A 22060-nucleotide genomic window follows, 5' to 3' on the forward strand; every position below is an offset into this window, starting at 1 on the left:
CTCGCGTGGGTTTAAGCAGGAGACCGGGCGGGGTCAGTTGGGCAGTTAGGTTGGATCCGATCCGGCTGCGGCGGCAGCGACGAGATGGCGTCGCCGGCATTCGCAGTTTCCGCGGCGGGGCTCGCCCGGCCGTCGACTCCTCGATCCGGCGGGGCAGAGCGGAGGGGGCGCGGGGTGGAGCTGCAGTCGCCATCGCTGCTCTTCGGCCGCAACAAGGGCACCCGTTCACCCCGTAATTTTTGGCGCCACCTTCCTCACTCCCATTCTCGTTTATTCGCAGCGGGCTGCGGTTCAGCGATCTTACGTTCCCTACTGGTGTGGTGATGTCTGTAGGTGCCGTCAGCGTCGGAGGTTCTGGATGGCGCGTGGTCATGCGCGCGGGTGGGCCGTCCGGGGAGGTGATGATCCCTGACGGCGGTAGTGGCGGAACACCGCCTTCCGTCGACGGTCCCGTTCAGTTCGACTCTGATGATCTGAAGGTAGTTTTTCTTTTCCTTTTTTTGCATCGATCTGAAGGTAGTTGACATATATTACCCTGACTAAACTATTACTGCCACCGTATTTTTATGGTTCGCTTGAAATACCTGTTTACTTGCTACGGTTTGCACTTTCATTGAGACGTCAGAAGAAATTCACTGAATTCCTATAATTTGGTAGACACCGAAATATGTACCTTTTAGGTCAAAATATTCCGGCAGTTAAGTTTCAGTTGTAAACAAGAATTCAAATATATATATTTTCTCAAAATTTACAACTAATTGGTTTAGTTTCAAGTGAACGTTTTGGTCCTTTGGTCGAGAAGTAAACCGAAATCACTGAAATTCACTGAATTTCAGTAGTGGCCGAAACTTTTATAGAACTGAAATTCAAAATCTGCTATTCGCCGAAATTATATACTAAAGATTTGCTTATTTCACACGTAGGTTGCGGAATATCCTCTTTCTAATTTGTTGGGGAATGGTTCTTATTATCTTGTCAGTACCTGCCTGCATGACAATTGAAATCCAAGACAAAACACCATATGCGAGGCCTACACGCTAGGTTGGTTTTACAACTATGTGTGCCACAGTTCTTCTGAACTTTTTGTCTTGCACATTGTGTTAGGTTGCATTCATCGATGATGAACCAAGCCTACAGGATGAAGGTGAAGATAGTATTTGGTCTTCAGAGACAAATCAGGTTACTGAAGAAATTGATGTTGAAGGCACGAACATAATGGACAAAGAATCATCTACGGGGGAGAAATTACGCATTGTGCCACCACCAGGAAATGGACAGCAAATATACGAGATTGACCCAACGCTCCGAGACTTCAAGTACCATCTTGAGTATCGGTATGATTCGCTTCTATTGTGTGCACTTTAAAAGAATTTACAGTCTTCGCTAAGATGTGAATGGCTGCTTGATGTATCACGAAATTCTTGAAGTTCATAGTCACTCTTGTGTGTTCATGGTTCTGAGGTAACTTGGTAACCGAACAAAATAAGGAAAGTGCAAGCACTGCAATGTGAGCTACTGATAACCACCCATTGTAATTGGGTAGACTGATTAATATATATGTCTTCATGGGCTCTATGTTTCTTTTCAATATCTATGCCAATTGAACAACAATGCTTTGTGGACGGGTGTTCTTTTACCCTCTCCTTCTATCAATAGATGATACGCATACTCATGCGTATTCTACAAAAAATTGAACAACGATGCCACTTCATTTCCCCCGTGTTGCTTTTGTAAGGATGAAACACATATGTCCAGATCAAACTGTACTAGCAGTCTCACTGTGCCTTAATGGATCAAAAACAGATACAGCCTATATAGGAGAATACGTTCAGACATTGATGAACACGAAGGAGGCATGGATGTATTTTCCCGCGGTTACGAGAAGTTTGGATTTATGCGCAGGTGAAATTTCTTGACTAAATAACTATGTATCTACCTTTTCTTTGTATTGTATCAACATTCCTCTTCTCATGCAGCGCTGAAGGTATCACTTACCGAGAATGGGCTCCTGGAGCAGATGTATGTTCTTCTAACCATCTGATCGTTTACCTAACTATACTAGTTCTATCTTTCAACTACTTGTGAATAATTACTGCTCATCAGCTATCCTAAGGTTGGGGATTTTGCACCTCCCAGATGAACAGCATATTAAGTCGCACAACTAGCATTATTAAGAACTAACTCCTGCTTCCAATTGCAGTCTGCAGCATTAGTTGGCGACTTCAACAATTGGGATCCAAATGCAGACCATATGAGCAAAGTATGCATGTAGTTTCACAAATAATATTTTCTTTGTAGATTAGTTTTTTTTTAGATTGGCCTATCTATTTAAATGTGGTTGAATATACACCTTATATGTATTCCAGAGTTGAGCTGTAAATATAGTTGGAAGTGTTTAGGAGTATTAAATTCACTGGACTCTATTCTTTCACTTGCCTGTTGCGCGAGCCCATTACTAGATATCAATGTTGATGATGCTTTTGTTGTATGAGGTCGAAGTGAAACATGCATGTTACCCTTTTATATAAGTAAGGTTGCACATGTATTTTTTATGATCTAAACATCATTTACTGATTTTGTTCTTGCAAGACATTCAGCAGTTTTACATAATAATGGTATTGGAGTAGGCCGACTGCATACCTGAACTGTAGCTCCATGTGGTTGATATAGATTTACAAATGCTCATATTCAATGTAACTGTTTTCAGAATGACCTCGGTGTTTGGGAGATTTTTCTGCCAAACAATGCAGATGGTTCGCCACCAATTCCTCACGGCTCACGGGTGAAGGTTGTTTTTTTCTCCTTGCCAACCGTGTTAGGCTCAGGAACATGTCTTGCATTACTCAGAAGCTCTTTTGAAAATCTAGGTGAGAATGGATACTCCATCTGGGATAAAGGATTCAATTCCTGCTTGGATCAAGTACTCCGTGCAGACTCCAGGAGATATACCATACAATGGAATATATTATGATCCTCCCGAAGAGGTATTTTACTTCATTTTCTGTGCTTTTAGATTTCAGATATTTTTAATTGGAAAGAAAATTATGATTTTTTTTCTCACGAAGCTTCCCAATTGCTATTTCAAGCTGTCCTACTTCTATTTGCTGTTGGCATCTTATTTTTCTATTCACTAACCAGTTATGAAATTCCTTACATGCATATGCAGGAGAAGTATGTATTCAAGCATCCTCAACCTAAACGACCAAAATCATTGCGGATATATGAAACACATGTTGGCATGAGTAGCCCGGTATTTCATCTTTACCCTGTATTCCATAAATGAAGTTAGCTATATGCAGTTTAAGTTAATTTACAGGTTGTTACAATGGTATTTTTGTGTTGTTGCCCTTCTTTCGTTTTATAAGTAAAAAACTTATCATAAATTTATTTGTTATGCCACTTGGTTAATACAATCTGAAAAATGTAACTGTGGACAATCTAGAACTAGATAATACAAATCTGAAAAAACAAGCTGGAATAGTGTCATTTCAGTCAAATAGGATGTTTTGAATGCTCGAGAGAAGTACTAGATTGTGTAGCATCAAAAGCTGGTGTCCATTTGGTCAAATGTTTAACTTGATGTAACTGTGAATGTTACATCTTTTGCTACTATAAGTTCATATTTTTTTCACTATATTACATGTTTCATCAACAATTTAGTTAACCTAATTCCTTACAAACATTTGTATTTAAATTTGTTCCTACATGTATATTTATTTTATATATCAACTTATAAATCCTGACCGTTATAATTAAGACCAATGGTATATCAATGATTGAGATAATTTGGCATATGTGGATGAATTTTGTGGCTTGTTATGCTCTTGTTTTAATAATATAATAAATAGATTATGCTTGTTGGTAGCCTTTTTACATTAACACATGGGCAATTACTTGTTTCTTTGTGCAACCAGGAACCAAAGATCAACACATATGCAAACTTCAGGGATGAGGTGCTTCCAAGAATTAAAAGACTTGGATATAATGCAGTGCAAATAATGGCAATCCAAGAGCACTCATACTATGGAAGCTTTGGGTAGTTCTCTGGGTCGATTTCTGGTTCTTTTAGTTATTTTTTGTCCATAGAACATATTTCAACTTTAGCAACTATACTAGTATATTAACTTTTCAGCTATTGTCTTCCTTTTTCTTATGTGAGAGACTGCTGCTTCTTGCTACTTTCTGTGTTCTCATTCAGAGTAGACATCTTATGAGTGGACAACTCTATGTTGACATTCTGGAAGTATCACTGGTTGGTTTGGTCTAAAATAACATACTGCTCAGATAGCCACATAACAGTATGATTACACACACAATGACCATGTTTGCATAGAGTGGCGGTAGTATGTTCCTCACCATACTAGCATAATGATTTGTTATATAAGAGTATATCATATTAACTTCTTTTCCAATAACATGGAAGCCTTAACAACTTTCAAATCGTTTTTGTCTTTTAAGTGCTGCTTTTTTCCTGTTTGACAATTAATACAATACCACTTTTATGTGTTTCTACTTCTATTGCAGGTACCATGTTACCAATTTCTTTGCACCAAGTAGCCGTTTTGGGTCCCCAGAAGATTTAAAATCATTGATTGATAGAGCTCACGAGCTTGGCTTGGTTGTCCTCATGGATGTTGTTCACAGGTACTTAATGTAATTTGCGGTTGGCGTGTTAGGTTCACATTAATCTTAATTCTTTATTTCAATTCATATGGCCTCTCTCCTAGATTGGAACAGTAAAAGCATCATCCAGTTAGTATAAATTGCTGAAAGAACATCTTACATGTTAAGTATTTTCAATTACTATGAAATATAGAAAATTACATACTTATTGATTTTACGACAGAAGTACTGATCTCACAAGATGAACAATTGGTTGATCACATATCATTTCATACTACAATACAAAAAAAATGAATAGAGAACGAGTTAATATTAGCCTTGGTAAAATCAGCAGCTTGTTTGGAAATAAAGTATAGTGATGCCAGTGCAAAGAACAAGACATCAAGTTGGTTTCAGCTCCCACGGTCGGTGCTAGCTGTCGAGGGTAATTTGCACGTAGTCGCATATAGATTTGTGTGGGAGTGGAAAATAACCACGGATTGTCCGAAGAACACGGGACGCACGTCTTACCCACAGATTTGGGCTCCCCTTGATGTGGGTAATAGCTTTACTCCTTATATGAAATTATCTCAAGATAGATTTCAATTTGGGGTTACACTTAGGAACTCAACAAGTTAAGGATCAACTCGATGAGTTCTATATGATTGATCTCGGCGAGATATCTTGATCAGGCTAAGTAGCAAAATCTAGGCCTTGAGACGTTGAACATGTCCTTCATTTTGGGCTAGGTGCCCTTGGGCATAAGGTGTTGTCCTTCCTTCACGTGCTTCTTGCAGCGTATGACATAAACTCCTCTGAGTTGGTAGATGCACGGTTCCCTTTGAGGAAATCAGGGGTAGTGCATATAGGGAAGTTGGTCACCCATGCATGGATCCTCCAGTCCACGCGCACACGGGCAAACACGGTGAAACCACTTCTCCTTGACACTAGCTAACTTGACATTCAAGCAAACTAAGAATATAACTTATCTCTAAATGAGTTGGACACCCTCCTTGTTCCTGCACCTACAGAGTGCAGATGCCAGTTTTGGACTGAACTCTTGTGTTCATGTATACGCAAATCAGATAGGTTCTAACCATGATTCTAAATAGCGCGCTATAGCGTTTAGAAGATCCCGTGCCAAGGGACCTTAATTAGTCCAAATACATGATCAAACATTTTACATAGCGCACTATAGCGTTTAGAAGAGGTCCGTCACTAAGAGGCATAACTCGCTACTTAAAACTATGGTTCTAACTTTTAATCTATTTTATGTCTTGGTTCAAAGCCCCTTTTAGTTCTATTGCTTTACATTTGGGTTGAGATCACCCTTAACCCATTGGTAATCCTGGTTGATTTACTCCACCCTTTCTTGCGTTGCTTTACTTTTGTTTTTCCGTTTCTCACAGTCACGCGTCAAATAATACCTTGGACGGGTTGAATGGTTTTGATGGCACGGATACACATTACTTTCATGGCGGTTCACGGGGCCATCATTGGATGTGGGATTCCCGTGTGTTCAACTACGGGAATAAGGAAGTATGAGACTGTAGAACTTCTATTGCCATCTGTTATGTATTTATCCATTAATTAATCTTTCAACTGATATTCCAGCATTGTTATCTTTATACAGGTTATAAGGTTTCTACTTTCCAATGCAAGATGGTGGCTAGAGGAGTATAAGTTTGATGGTTTCCGTTTCGATGGCGCGACCTCCATGATGTATACCCACCATGGATTACAAGTAATTCATTGCTTGATTGTCCTTGTTCTGTCTTGACTACCCAGGCAACTTTGATAAGATTACCCTAGTTAATAACTTAATATTTCCTTTTATGTTATAGTATCAATTTTATCTGAGCTTGAAGCCTAATTTACTTTTTTTTTCTTCTGACTTGCCGCACTCCATTTTAGGTAACCTTTACAGGGAGCTACCATGAATATTTTGGTTTTGCCACTGATGTAGATGCAGTCGTTTACTTGATGCTGGTGAATGATCTAATTCATGGGCTTTATCCTGAAGCCGTAACTATCGGTGAAGATGTAAGTGTTTCTCTAGTCATCTTTCAATATGAATTTGTTATCACCAGCTTCTTCTAAAAAGGGGCCGCGGCGATTACACGAAGAAAATAGGCAACCCCTGCGTCGCCTCTGTCTGGCGACACGGGGGGATCCCCTCCGGCGCCGCAACCGCCCCCCCCCCTCCACCCCCTCACCTCGCCGCCGCCTGAGGAGGCCGCCGGCGAAGCCCGGTCTGGATCCAGGGAGGGTGGCGGCGGGGCTTCTTTCTGCGACGCGCAGGGGCGCATCTGGCGCGAAGGCGCGGCGGGTTGGGCGGGCGCGCGGGCGCGGCTCCGGCGCGAGCTGCCGAGGCTCTGGCGGTGCGAGGAGTGGGGCGGCGCGGCGGTGGTCTCGCGCGCCGGGGCTGCAAGAGGAGGCCGGGGCGACGGCCCCGGGACGAGCTCGCTAGCGGGGCTCCTTGCGGGGCGGGCTGCGGCTTGGGTGATGGTCGGGCGGTTGCGCGCCGGTGGTGGCTGGTGGGAGCGGGCCTTGGGCGGTGCAGCGGTGGATGCGTTGGCTTCCGGCGCGGTTGAGAGGTGCGGCGGCAGCTGCTCCACGAGGTGGAGCCGGTGGACGTCGACAATGGAGATTGTGTGCTGTGCAGTGCTTCGGATCTGCTTGGATTCGGAGGTGTGGAGGAGCTTCGGGCGAAAGTCCAGCACTGACTTTGGGTCGGTACCGGCAACGGCGGCGCCATGGCGCCGTTCCCCTTCTTGAAGGCGTTGCCGTGGAGCTCCATTGCACGACTCTCCGGGAGAAATCCCTAGCTTCGGATGGTCGAAGCGGGCGATGACGGCGGCTACGTCGTTTCCTTCTTTGAGACATTGCCTTGGAGAGTCAACATACTGCAGTTTGCACGTATCTGTTCGTCGTCGGGGACAGTGGACGTCGGAGCGGCGGCTCCGGGTAGTTTTTGATTGTGCGCCGAGATGGCGATCTCGGAAACAATGTGAGTGGCAGCTCTATGTGGCGGGGCTCTATCTCGGCATTGGTTGGGTGGCATCCTTGTCCCGCTTGGGTGGTAGGGGTGTCGGCTTGGTCGATGCGCTCCAGAGGGGGCGATCTGACTTTACGTCGGGGCGGCGGCCCCGGATGCGGTGCGACGTTCGTGGTCTGCGAGCGGTCGCCCTGTGCAGCGTGGGCTGCGGGAGCTGGGTTGTGCGGCGTTGCTGCTCTGGGGGAACGGTGGTATGTCGGGGCGGCGGCCCCGGAAGGCGGTGCCGGTTGATTGCGCTGGGCGCGACGGAGCGGTGGATGTCGGGGCGGCGGCCCCGAGAGAATCACTGTGGCGACCAAACTTCTGTGGCAACGATGATGGTGGGAGCGATGTCGACAACGCGGCAATGGTTGCGGTAGTCGGCTCTTCTCCGGCGTGTTCACGGTATTGCCTCGGTTTGTTTGTTGCTGTGGAGTCGAAGCTGCGGTGGCACGGCCCTGTGGTGTACGATGACTGGCTGCAGGTGGTCCGTTCGGTGATCTTCCGTGGCGCCAGCCGTGCCTGGTTTTGTTCTTCTGAGTTCTCCGTCAGAGTCGGAGCTGCGTTGTTTGGCCGTAGGTCCACATGTCGTCGATTAGGGTGGGCTTTGCCCTGTGTGTTTCAGTCTCTGGGTGTGGGCTTGGCCCTTGTTGTTCCGGTTTTCGCCCGGTTTTCCGTAATTAATTGGGCAATTCTCTTCTGTTTAATTAATAGATGAGGCAATCTTTGCCTCCGTTTCAAAAAAAAATATGAATTTGTTAGAACTATTTGCGGTGATCCTTTTTGTAGTTTAGGCTATTCTATTTCTGTCCATTCTTACAGGAGTTGCATACAGAAGTTGCTTTAGATTTTGAAAAGCAGTGCACATTGTGCCATTACTTTGCAGCTATATCGAGCTGACAGCCATGGGAATCAAGTTCCTGACGTGGCATTGCATTAGATAGTTGCATGTCAAGTTCCTGACGTGGAGACAGAGGAAAGAACGCACCCCCCGCGTCGCTCCTCTCAGGGTCAGGGCGACACGGGCGGAGCCCTCACCCCCGCCGCCACAGGGAGCATCCACCCTTCTCTCCCCTCACCGCCGCCGGATGCCAAAGACCGCGCGGCGTCGCGGCGGTGGGTGGCGGCCTGGGCTGGCATCTGGCAGCGGCGATTTGGCCTCCCCTGCCCAGAACTGTGCTGCAGCGGTTTGTGGCAGCTTGGGCATCGGCAGTGGCCCGAGTCTGCGGTGGCCGCGTGTCTGGCGTCCGGAGGTGCAGCGATTGTGCGGTTGTGTGGCTCAGGCTCGGAGGGCGTGTGGGCTGCCAGGTCCGGCCAGATCTGGCCTCGAGTGGCTTCGTACGGGACGGTGGCTGTTGCGGGTCCGTGAGCTGAGGTTCGGGTGTGGCTGCTGCTTGCCCGGACCGGTGGTGCGTGAGGATGCCGGAGCAGCGTCCTCGGGTCGTTGAAGTGGGCGCTTCTCCGGCAGCTTCGGTGATTCGTCGCAGCGGGTGGTGCAGTGGGGGTCTCAGCTGATTGTGGTGCCATGGTGGTGGTGGTTGTTGGCGGTAGCGAAGTGCCTGGTGCACACGGCTAGGGTTTCGGCGGATGGACAGACTTGATGCAATGTCTTAAGACATGGTGAACTTCAGGTAAGTACCTAGCACCGACCTTGGTCAATGCCGCCGCCGCTGGTGTGGTAGGACGTCGTTGCCCTTGTTGGAGGCGTTGTTGTGGAGCCCCTTCACCTCCATGGGCATTTAGATCTCAAGCTCTCTGGGTGAAGACACAAGCTTTGGCTTTGGCCGGAGTGGGCGGTGGCGGCGTAACTGTCGCTCCCTCCTTGGGGGTGTAGTCTTGAAGGTCCAGACTTCTGTTAGGCGTCAGTGGTTGGTGTGGTCCTGAAGGTTCGTCATCAGCTAGGCAGGAGCACGGCCTCGGGGCTGGTGTGAAGCCAGAGCAGCAGCTCCGGAGAGTGCATTTGTGTTGCATGGTGCCGAGTCTGGTCGCTTGGGTGGCTGAGCCGTCGGTTCAGTGGGTACACAGCCTTGGGTCTGGTGTGTGGAGAATGCCTTTATGGTATAGGGTATATATTTTGGTCACTTGGGTTACGGAGTCGTCGATTCGTCTGGTACGCGGCCTCGGGGCCGATATGTGTCTCTGTGTGTGTGTGTTTGTTTGTGTGTTGTTGAGGTTTGTACGCCAGGGCGGCGGCTCGAAGTCGTGTTGTATGGTATTGACTCTGGTCGTTAGAGCGACTGAGTCGCCGGCTCATTTGGGGCGCAGCCTTGGAACTGGTGTGTGTGTGTCACAGGCTCACAACTGTATCAGTTTTGAGCTAGTTTTCCTTGTTAACCGGTCAATTCTATTCTTGTGTATGAAAAGGCAGAGCTACTGTCAGTTACTAGAAAAAAAAATGTTTCTGCCATGGAAAACTATTTTCTATCCATTTCATGTAGTGGCAACTTTTCTTTTTCTTGAGTGAGACTCCTAACTTTCCATGAAAGTCAGATGAAAATCAACAACTTCTATAAACAAACAGAACTTTCCAGAAGTAAGGAACAAATTGTTGGATATATCAACAATTTTTCAATTTATTTATTTAATACGAAAGCATGATGATAGTGCTGGAAAGATTAAATCCTAATTGTAATCTAAACATGTGAGTGCGTGTAAAACATGCATATCTCTTAACATAGTGAGTACTGGAAACTCATGAACCAAGCAGAAGTGGGATGAATGGATCATACCCTCCAGTAGCAAAATTAAGGGGTTAGGGCCGTGGCAACAGCAGCATTGGCATTGGTGGCCTTCTTCAAGGAACCATTGTTCCCACCCATGGGTTTGGTTGGGGAAGTCAACAAAGTAGTCGAAGTAGTGGATGCAAAAGGACAGAAGGGAGCCGTCATGGTGACACGCTCCCCAATAACCTTATTGATCTCCACCTGGTGCATGGTTCTGTTGCGTGCCGCAGAGAAGGTGCGCACATGTACCACTCCTCTTCTCATGCTCCAATGGGTCATGGAAGAGAGTTTCTTATATATTGGTCCAAACTCTCCTCCACTCCTGGGGTCGGACTAAATTTCCAACCATTTCATGAAACCACTAATGGGTCTTTGAGATTATGCAGGAATTATTAATTATATAATATGGCCTAAGGCCCATCTAACGTTCAACAATAATAACTTAATTGTTCAACTGAGGTGTTGGTTTTTCATTTGAATTCTCAGGTTAGTGGAATGCCTACATTTGCCCTTCCTGTTCAAGTTGGTGGGGTTGGTTTTGACTATCGCTTACATATGGCTGTTGCCGACAAATGGATTGAACTTCTCAAGTAAGTGTTTCAAAATTGGTATGCATATGTTAATATTTTACTGGACAGAAGATTTGATTGTCAGTGTATATTAATGCAATTAAAATGTTCCTTTGCGTAACACTATTGCACATATGGACTTCCACATGAATGCCCAAAAACATGTATCGTTATTAGTGTATTTGATTTGGCCACAATGTGATTAGTAGTTGTGATTTCGTAGTTTATACAGTATAACAACAAAAGTAGGATACATATACCAACTTTAAGGAATTCTTATAATGATATTACACTTTTTTTAATATGCTATATCCTCACTTGCATCTCTCATCATTTCTATTGTCTCAGTTGTTTCAAGTTTCTATAAAAGTTTGGTTTCGTGTTCTGGTTATTGATGTGGAGTATCTTGTATCTGAAACATGAATTGCAACCTTTTATTCTAAACAGAGGAAACGATGAAGCTTGGGAGATGGGTAATATTGTGCACACACTAACAAACAGAAGGTGGTTGGAAAAGTGTGTTACTTATGCTGAAAGTCACGATCAAGCACTTGTTGGAGACAAGACACTTGCATTCTGGTTGATGGACAAGGTAGCCACACATTATTTCTCCAGACTTTAAATACTAACATTTATGTTGTTTCGTCAATTTCCTTACATCTATGATTTTCCTCCACCACAAAAATGCAAGCTAGAATTTTTTTCTCATGAAAGTATGCAAAGCTTGTGCCTATGCATTGATAGAGTGAAAGTATTTACAAGCCTAAGAATAGGCGACAACCGACCACTCAAGAGAAGTCCACAATCAAATGGTTGTCAGACACGTTACCGAACTAGTTTTAGCCTAAATGACAACCACACAAACACATTGGGTTGCCCCTGCTTTGGATAGAATCGATGCCCCCTAGACCGCCGGTCTCACCTCGGAACTGCCAACCGCCATGGCCGCCTGAATAGTGAACCATCACACATTGCCATATCCTCTACATGTTGAAACTTACGTACGCAACCGTAGTCGATCGTGCCCCCAAGATGCCACATCACGGGATTGGCACATGGCTGATGCAAGTAAGAACCGCTGAAAAAGCCAAGGCTTGTGTTCATACCAATCGAAGGAAAACCTCGAAGAACAAAGCCATTAGAAAGGTATCAACATCAACGGGGCTACCTTGTCCGATCTAGGTCCGAATCGGCAAACCTGATTTGGGTTTTCACTCTTAAGGATTAGACAACAAGGGATGGGGGTATTGGTATTCCTTGAAAATGTCCCCAAGGTGGAAACGGTGTTAGGAAGGCGTCACTATCGTCGGCATTGACAGTGGGAATATCAAGTGCTCCTAACACTTGGGTGTTCCCATGTCTAAAAAAACAATTTTAAACGTTTCAAAAAATTATGTTTTTGGTGAATCTTCATAAAACATGTGTTTGCAACCCCTAAAAAGTACAAATCCAAACTCAGAATACCTATAGGACAACACAAAAGACAAATCTAGATGTGAACATTGCCATTTTTGTTTTTTGATTCTATTCATGATGATTTATCTTTTTGTTCCTCCAAGTATTTTGATTTTAATTTTTTAGAGGCCGTAGACACATCTTATGAACTTTCACAACTTCTTTTTCTAGAATCGTATGAAACTTTTAAAAATGATTCTCTAGATATGGGGAACGAGAGCGCCTAAGTGTTGGGAGCACTATATATTCTCCCAGCATCTACACTGTTGGGGATGGTTTTCATTTGAAGCCGCATGACCACCACTCATGCCATGGTTGCAGCCCCACAAAGGCTCCTTCACAAAATCGTATCACCACCTGCAATCACACTAGCTCGACAGCCTGATTGCCATGCCATCCCACCAACAAGGACTACCATGCACTGCACATCAGGACCAACATAGATTGACTGCAACGAGCTGGAACATGGTTTAGGAGCCTATGTATTTGGAAACCTATACTTGCAGTGAGATGCCTGGATCTGCGACAAGTCGACAACACCTCTAGAGCACACATCAGCAGCCCTGGGCAAAGCATGACAAATGATGCCAGGTACATCCATCTGTAGATGTCGCAAGATGACGCCGGACAGGAACTAAGAGCATCTCCAATAACGTGTGGTATGTTAGTTTGTTACAAAATATAGTAATCTCAAGCTATCCTACAAATACTCCAATGGAGTGTATTTAGCTTGTCGAATAGGAGATGAGAGAATATATAGGATTGCTCCTAGGTATCGCTAAGTGATGTAGCGTAAGCCCTCCCAATCTTCATAATTTGTAGGTGCAAAGGGGAAAATCACAAAGAACACATAGACCTAAAGAGGAAACGCTCAAACAATGTTCTCATCACACATGTCCTCTCTAGTTTAATGCTTTGCTAACCCTAATTTGAGTCCATGGTACAATTTATATAGCATAGGGACGAAGCTGGTAGGTAGTAGAGGGATACATGGCCACCTAATTTCTGCGCAGGCATGGGACGGGCAGTCTGGGTTGCAAGCCTGACAGTCTGGCCGTTGTAGCTCGTTCGGATCAGGGCTTCCGCAGGCGCCAGTCGAAGGGCTCACTCCAGGAGTCGATAGTCTAGGCTCAAAGTTAGACAGTCGGCTTCACCAATTTGGCTTTTGTTGCCTAGCGTGTGGTAGCCGGACTAAGGATCGGACGGTGTTCTAGAGGAGGTTTTTGTCTGGTTGTTGGATTCCAGTAGCCCATCTCCTTTGTCGTGCACTTCCGCCTCCGCTTCCACGCTTCCTTCGCAGATGGTGTAGGTGTACTCTTGTGCTTGCCTTGGTGAATTCACTCATGTTCAATATGGGCAAAAGTGTCTCTTAACTCATTACCATACGCCGCCATGTTTGAAGGGTAAGTCCCATGCTCAACCATCTCATCACCGTCGCCAAGGATGAAGGCCATATGGTGTGGCTCATCATCATCATCCGCCTCCATGACTGAAGGGAATATCCCTTGCTCAACCATCTCACTTGAGGTGCCTCCGAAGATGGAGCGGTCACACTTGCTTGTTGTTGGTGGTCGACGTGATGTAGTCGCTGGAGCGTTGGTGCTTGAAGGAGTATCACTTATTTGTAACTCGAGGAAGAGAAACGTTGCTTGATGTAGCATTGTGTCTATTGTTGGTGTAGATTCTTCAAGGGAATGTTTCTTGTAGGCATTATGCATCGTTTTCTTGATGTCTTGGCTGTTCCTCTTCATGATGCGTTTGGAGTGTGGAAGCGCTCTTCTTGTTGATGATGTTCATGGTCAAGGGTGCGGCCTTGGAATCCATCGTTGTGAAGAAGGTTGTAGCTTGATGTTGCTCTTGTACTTTGAGGTGTCGATGCCGGTGTGATCTTGAAGACTCGCGGTGGTTGAGCATGTTTTGAAAGAGAGTTGTGCGTCAATCTTGGTGTCCCAACGGTCCATCTCGGCATCAAAGTTTTCGGTGTAGGCGTAGACCGTAGGTGATGTGCCTTCCCTATTCATATTGACACTCAAGCAAAGTGTGAGTGGATAAGGGAAACAACAATACCAAAGTTACCTCTTTCCGATGTTGGTGAAGGATCAAGTGATCTCACACTATGGAATATTAAGAGAGAACAATACCAAAGTAACCTCTTTCCGATACATTCGTCAACACAATACCTTTGTCGAGGTCGGAGGCAACTGGCCTTGCTTTCAGTTGTGGTGTCAAAGGATGGAGTGGTTGTTGTCGTTATGAGAACCAAAGTGGAAGAACAACCACAAATCAAATAGGGGCGAAAGAGGAACAAATTTCAGCAGATTCAAGAGAGGTCGGACGGTCCGAGTTGGTGGCCGGACGGGGGTTTGCTGGACAGTCCGGGTTGGAAGCCGATAGTTCGGGTAGGTCAACTCCTGCTGTTCTTCGGGGGAAATTGGATCTTGAAATTGGGAGTGAGAATTTATTTTGGGTGGAAATGGAAGAAACTAGCTAAAGCAACATAAAGGGAGGCTAGATCTACGAGTGACACATCAAATCCATGGACCAAAAGCAACAAATCTCACAAGAACCACAAATTGTAAGAAAATTGGGTGGAGCTATTTTTGGTGGGGATTTTCAAATTAGGTAAGAACAAAACAAAATTAGGGTAGAAGGATGAGGAGGAGGGGCTCTAAATCGTGGCAACCAAGCTCACGAGTCCTGATACAAAATGATGTAGGGCAAGCCCTATGATTTGTCCCAATCTTCATAATTTTGAGGTGGCAAAGCGGAAAATCACAAGAACACATGGATCTCAAGTGGAAACACTCAAACAAGGTTCACATCACGCATGCCCTCCCAAAGCATCCAAGGTAAGATACACATATAGATCCACACACAACAAAGGAAAGGGTAAAAAGGATAGAGTTCTTCCCAAATTCTAAGAGAGATGTTCTTACCCTGGATGTTCTTCTCCAAACCCTAGGAGGGTGGAGGTTGTGAAGATCTTATGGAGAATCCTTCTCCCTTGGGAGGCCTTGTTCCTCTAGGAGGAGATACAAGGAGCAAAGCTCTCCCAAGTTCTAACACTGCTTTGCTAACCCTAATATGAGTCCATGTTACGATTTATATAGTTAGGGACGAAGAGGGTAGGTAGGAGAGGGATACATGGGCACTTGGCCTGATTTGGACGTAGACATAGGCTGGACAGTCTGGGTTGGTGGCCGAACAGTCCGACCCGTTGTAGCTCATCCGGATAAGAGCTTCCGCATGCGCCGCTCGAAGGGCTTGCTCTAGGAGCCAGACAGTCTGGGTTCCAAGGCGGAAAGTCTGGCTTCGCCAATTTACCTTCTGTTGCCTCGCTCGTGGTAGCCAGACAAAGGGTCGAACGGTGATCCAGAGGAGGTTTTTATCCGGCTATAGTCCGGACAATTCGGCTTCTGTATTCCAGCAGCTCATATCCTTCGTTGTGCGCTTTCGGCTCCGCTTCCACGCTTCCTTCGCAGATGGTGTAGGTGTAGTCTTGTGCTTCTCCCTCCTTAACTCGCGTGAAGCTCGGCTCAAACCTATGCACGCATGAGTAAGGAGGGTCAAGTAGTACACCGACCGTGAGAATCAAGTAGACACACATAAAGGATAGAATTCACTTTTGTATATGTCTTGTGCGTGTCCCTTGGCGATGGAGCCAAGACCATGGTGATGACCCTAGGGTGCACCGCACCACTAAGGTTATTGATTCATCCATTTACAACATTGCTTTCTCTTCCCAGAATATGCCACATCATAAAATCTTAGATGTTAATATTTGTTGACAACTAATTCTCTGCTACTAGCGATGCCCTAGGATCCGCGCCACTTTAATGTTTTACACCGTTCTGGCTACCATGTTAGGCCACACGCCAACCTCCGCCTCCGGCTGACCACGGGTGCACGGTCGTCCAAATCAGCCATCGCGCACAAAGCATGCCTTTTGGAAAACTCTCCAACCCCTTGCGTCTCACTGACAGCAAACTCCACCCCCCTCGCATGCGTGCCGGAGAAGGGCCAGCCCCGATATGCATGCGGCCGTCAAGGGACAACGCCGCATGGGCACCGCTGGCCTTCACACATGCCAGAAAAATCGATGAGAATGTTGCATCGCCACACTGGGGAACATCTTCCCTCGTGGCCGCCAGCCCGCCAACACCTCCAGCATGGGCTGAATCTCCTGTCGCGCTTGGAACCGAGGGAGACATGATGTCAGGAAGGAAAGAGGGATGCGGCGGTGGTAGGGGGGAGAGAGGTGGCTGAGCTAGATTATTGGTTTAGGGAGACATGATGCATCTGCAATCACTTTATCCCATATTTCCTAAAATCTTTTGCACTTGACAATGATTGACACCAGTATTTTTTTCTGATAGAATGTATTCATAACTAAGCCGGTGACAACTCTGATTTCCTTGTTTGAAGACTTCATTGATGTATCTGATTTAATTGTTCATAGGAAAGTACATGTGGAAGTACACCATCATAAATTTTGACTAAAGAATGACAGGAGACCTCATGTTTTACTGATGCAGGATATGTATGATTTCATGGCTCTGAACGGACCTTCGACGCCTAATATTGATCGTGGAATAGCACTGCATAAAATGATTAGACTTATCACAATGGGTTTAGGCGGAGAGGGTTATCTTAACTTTATGGGAAATGAGTTCGGGCATCCTGGTGAGATTAAATATTTTGTTGCATTTTGTTTGAATCTTGACTAAACATTTCATTTGAATCTTGACATGGTAGTTCTAACGTCTGAGGAAGGCATTAATTGTAAGGTTTTTATTCAAACTTCTATTTTGTAGAATGGATAGACTTTCCAAGAGGCCCACAAGTACTTCCAAGTGGTAAGTTCATCCCAGGAAACAACAACAGTTACGACAAATGCCGTCGAAGATTTGACCTGGTAAATTTTCTTTTGAGTGTTGCTAACAACAGTAATTTTTCTACCTCCATTGTGTCAATTTAGTTCCGGTTAAAAGAAAGAGTCAATTTAGAGCTTCTTTTACCTCTTCTCTAGTGCTTTATTCAACAAGGTACCATATATGATGTTCATCTTGGTTCTCTGCTCTTATTCTCATTAGCATTTGGGTAGGACTATCACTATTATTTTTTTGAGAGAACACAAAAGCTTTACACATCTCGATGCAGTGATTGAAGAAGTAACATGTTGAAGCTTAGCCATACTTTTGAGTTTTGACTGAGTCATCGATAACAAAATCTCCATTGTTTTACTTGTCAGGGTGATGCAGAATTTCTTAGGTATCATGGTATGCAGCAGTTTGATCAGGCAATGCAGCATCTTGAGGAAAAATATGGTGTATGTAATATTTACATTATTTCTTTTCCTGTGAGGTTGAATCGCCATCACTTAGCGTTTTTTTCCCACTAAAAACATCACATTAGGAGTTGGTCTTTTATTTTTTTCTGTCATGTCATTCTATTCATATTCATTTAACTGTCACATTAGGAGGAAGTTTGGTATGATGATACAAGGGACATCCACTAAATCTGACATAAGAAAAATGCAGCATTTTGTATTCATGTACTCGTTTTGTATTAATCATTTTAATATGTTGTCCATTTTAATTATTTAGCTTAAAAAATAGCAAAACCATACCGGTGTTTCTAAGGTGTCCTCCCCCCTTTTGGGCCTGATGCTTGTATTCTTTTGGCTACATTATTGAAATAAGGAAGAGTAAACGACCTTTCTTTTAAAAGATAACCTTAACAGAACCAGTTACCCTTGATATATGCTGGATAGAAGAATTAAATTAGTACAGAAGGCAGTGGGATAATATTATAATCTTCCTTTGTTTCCTTATTAAGGGCCAGTCGTCGATGTTTTCCTTTATATTATCTCCATACTTCAACAATGAAAGCATTAACCTCTTCAGGAGAAAGCTGCGCATTTTCTCCTCCTTTGAAAACATTTGATTTGTCTTCACTTTGTGGGTGCTAAACTCGGATTTGAAATTGGGGTAGTGGATTTACAGTACCTCTACTACTGCTTTCTTGCCTTAAAATTATATCTGTTAATGTAGGCAGATATTAGTAAGTTCATTATGTGGCACCTATGAATATTCGCTGATGAAACAGGCCATGTAATTGCAGTTTATGACATCAGACCACCAGTACGTATCTCGGAAACACGAGGAAGATAAGGTGATCGTGTTTGAAAAAGGGGACTTGGTATTTGTGTTCAACTTCCACTGGAGTAATAGCTATTTCGACTACCGGGTCGGCTGTTTAAAGCCTGGGAAGTACAAGGTATTCAGCTATTGCCATTCCCCATGTTAAGATTGTTAGTTCTCTTTGCTGCACACTTGTACTATACACATTATCTCATGCTCATCCTTGAATACGCTGACTAGGTTCTGTTTCCATCTTATTTTTAGAAAAAACCTTTTTCGGGTTGGTTTTGTAGTACGAGCAAACATAGTCAGCAAAATCCAAATGCTTTATACCTGTTGGAATTAATTTCTCTCCCACAAATCTTTCAAGTTTAATCACAATCTTAGTTAACAATTGACCGCCTATGCTGGATAGTATTGAAGTGTATATGTGGATTGCCTAGCACTTTCCATCAGTTCAGATTTTTGGTTGTGTTGGCTAGTGCATGAAGCTTAACATGGTATCATGGCCTAAGGTCTTGAGTTCAAGCCCTGGCTTTCGAAATTTATTCAAAAATTGCTGCTGCCCCCCTCTGAGTCTAATTCACGTGTTGACTTCTCGCCTCACACGTGAGAGGGGGTGTTGAAGTGTATATGTGGATTGCCTAGCCCTTTCCATCAGTTCGGACTTTTGATTACATTGGCTAGTGCATGAAGCTTAACAAATAGTTTTATTTCATCTTTACTTGTAAAAATGACTTGACTACTATATGATGAATAAAGTTCTTTACCTTAAAAAAGCAACAATTGACCACCTATGCTGGGTAGTTCTATATGCCTAATCTTTTGATCCTCCCATTGTTCAGCCTGTTTTTCTTTCAAGCAACTGGTAGGAGCTCTGCCTTTTCATTAAGAAGAATAAGAATTGGCCCGTTAATAAGGAAAACTGGTTGAAAACTGATACATCATCCCTGAGGCTGTGCACCTGACGAGCCGCCGGCTCCGCCACCTGAGCAACCGAAGCCGACACCCTACAACCAGATCTGAAGCCGCCGCTTCGACATCCACGACAGCCCCGAGACCGTGCACTAGACGAGTCGACGACTCAGTCACTCAAGCAACCAGAGATAACACCCCACAACACCATGATGGTTCTAAGTCGCCGCTCCGACTTACAAAAGAAAGAACAAACACACACGCACCAGGCGAGCTGTGGGCTCTAGAATCCAAGCAACTGGAGCTGACACCCTGCAACCATCTCCGAAGCCGCCGCTCTGACCTCCAGACCGGCCCGATGCCACGCACTAGCCTGGCCAACGGCCCAAGTGACCAATGCCTGACACCCTTCCATGACGTCGGGATCTAGTGCGCACCACACCGGCCGATGGTTCGACCACGTCGTCCGCTACGCACACCGGCATGGCAACATCACGCAGTGCAGGCTTGTCTGGCTAGGCCATGGCCTCCTAAGGCGATGCCTCCAAGGAGGAAGTGACGAGGATGCCACCATCTCCCACTCGAGGAGCTCAGACTTTCGTCCGGAGGAACCAACAACGGTGAAGGCAAGAGATGAGCCGAAGCATCCACGACGATGCCTCCAGAGAGGGGGGCGACGCCCACAGGCGCCATCGTCGTCGACACCAACCAAAGTGCAGCTGGGTTTCGCCCGAGGCTCCAGCACTCCCGCATCCGCCATCATCCAAGCCACCTCGGCATGTAGCACCCACCATAGCTCCTCATGCAATGGCAGGCACCACCGCGCCAACATACACAGCCTGGGGCGCCGCCCGAGCCTCATTGCGCCTGCACCTGCAGACCACGTTCATGCCAGATCAGGGGAGCTCCGGACCTGCCATGCCCTGGCCAAATCCGCTGCAGCCCGACACCCACGACGCTGGATTCGGCACCACCAGGAGCACACCACACGCCGCCCGACAGCCGAAGCTGCCGCCTCCCTGAACCGAAGTCGTGCGAGCCAGCACGCTACCCAGAACGACACCTAGCCAGATCCGCCGATGAGGGGGGCCGTCCTGCATGCGCCGCGACCAAGCACCCAGCTAGGCCTGCGACGACCTCGGCGCCTCCAGCACCTTGCAAGCGCGCAGCCCACACCAGCGTGCGCGACGACAGCCGCCGCCTGGCCGACCACAGCTACGCAGCAACACCGCACGTCCACCGTGAGTCCTCCCGGTGCCACGTTCGGAGGCAGGGGCCGCCGCCACCATGGAGATCTCAGCGGCAGCGGCTGGGGAGAGGAGGTGCCGGCAGGGGAGCCTGGCAGCGGTGCTAGATTTTTCCCGTGAGTCGCCCAAGCGGAGCGACGTGGGGGTCGAGAGCGCATTTTTTTCCGAATGTATTGTTCAGCCTATTCATGTTTTGGAATTTACTCAAAATTCCTCGAATTAGTTATTATTACCTTCTTGTGTTGGGTGCTGAAAATATATTCTTTCTACCAGGTGGTCTTAGACTCAGACGCTGGACTCTTTGGTGGATTTGGTAGGATCCATCACACTGCAGAGCACTTCACTTCTGTAAGCCTTTTTGCTCGAACGTGTGGTTGCTTCTACTATACTTGTGTAATCTCATTCCTGGCCTGAAGTAACAATATGCTTCACTTGTAACTTGCAGGACTGCCAACATGACAACAGGCCCCATTCGTTCTCAGTGTACAGTCCTAGCAGAACCTGTGTTGTCTATGCTCCAATGAACTAACAGCAAAGTGCAGCATACGCGTGCGCGCTGTTGTTGCTAGTAGCAAGAAAAATCGTACGGTCAATACAGCCAGGTGCAAGGTTTAATAAGGATTTTTTGCTTCAACGAGTCCTGGATAGACAAGACAACATGATGTTGTGGTGTGTGCTCCCAATCCCCAGGGCGTTGTGAAGAAAACATGCTCATCTGTGTTATGATTTTATGGATCAGCGACGAAACTTCCCCCAAATACCCATGCCTCCTTAAATCTTTGTGGCCGTAAACCATTGCTAGTGTCCTCTAAATTGACAGTTTAGCATAGAGGTTTTACTTTTGTATCTTCTTTTTGACAGTTAGACTTTATTCCTCAAATAATCGACCAGTCGTTTACTCGAAGATGAGAAATAAAATCAAAGATCGAAGAATGCTAAAAGATCTTTTTGCTAAGGGCAACTTCAACCGGGCAACCCAAACGAACAAAAGTTCTATCTGTTTTTGTTTTGTTTGTCACCAACACTTGGGCGTATTTTGGAATTAAAAAAGGATCCTCATAATGTTCACACGTGTGGCATATTAGAGATCTGCCCACACGCCCTGTGTGGCATAATCAGGAGGCAGCCCAAGCCCACACGGGCTGTGTGTGGGTAAACATTAGGGGTGTGTTTGGTTATATTGCCAATCCAGTCTGGCTCTATTGAGCCAGTTTGAGGGGATGCAAGCCAAAAAACCCTCTAGATGCACATAGTTTGGTTGCCTGCATGCTCTTAGTTGCATGAGACAACCATCTTCGACTCCTAGTTGCATGAGACAATCATTTTCGACCCGGTGTTGCATTAGGCGCACATTGAGAAATAAGGATGA

At 45.6% G+C, this 22060-nt stretch overlaps 1 protein-coding gene across 1 annotated transcript; it reads left to right on the top strand.

The window, feature by feature from the left end:
• The first annotated feature begins 69 nt into the window (after positions 1-69).
• LOC119364369 (1,4-alpha-glucan-branching enzyme 2, chloroplastic/amyloplastic-like) lies at positions 70-21646 on the top strand. The gene is made up of 22 exons (XM_037629835.1): positions 70-232; positions 334-479; positions 1105-1334; positions 1804-1902; positions 1977-2019; positions 2201-2260; positions 2708-2788; positions 2868-2984; positions 3167-3250; positions 3915-4036; positions 4525-4644; positions 6012-6141; positions 6236-6346; positions 6517-6645; positions 10849-10952; positions 11379-11523; positions 16922-17069; positions 17201-17301; positions 17638-17715; positions 18510-18665; positions 20965-21039; positions 21137-21646. The coding sequence occupies exons 1-22, from the start codon at positions 85-87 to the stop codon at positions 21218-21220; spliced, it is 2511 nt and encodes an 836-aa protein (XP_037485732.1). The 5' UTR covers positions 70-84; the 3' UTR covers positions 21221-21646.
• The last annotated feature ends 414 nt before the right edge of the window (positions 21647-22060 follow it).

The sequence above is a fragment of the Triticum dicoccoides genome, chromosome 2B (assembly GCF_002162155.2).
Source record: "Triticum dicoccoides isolate Atlit2015 ecotype Zavitan chromosome 2B, WEW_v2.0, whole genome shotgun sequence".
Classification (NCBI taxonomy): Eukaryota; Viridiplantae; Streptophyta; class Magnoliopsida; order Poales; family Poaceae; genus Triticum; species Triticum dicoccoides.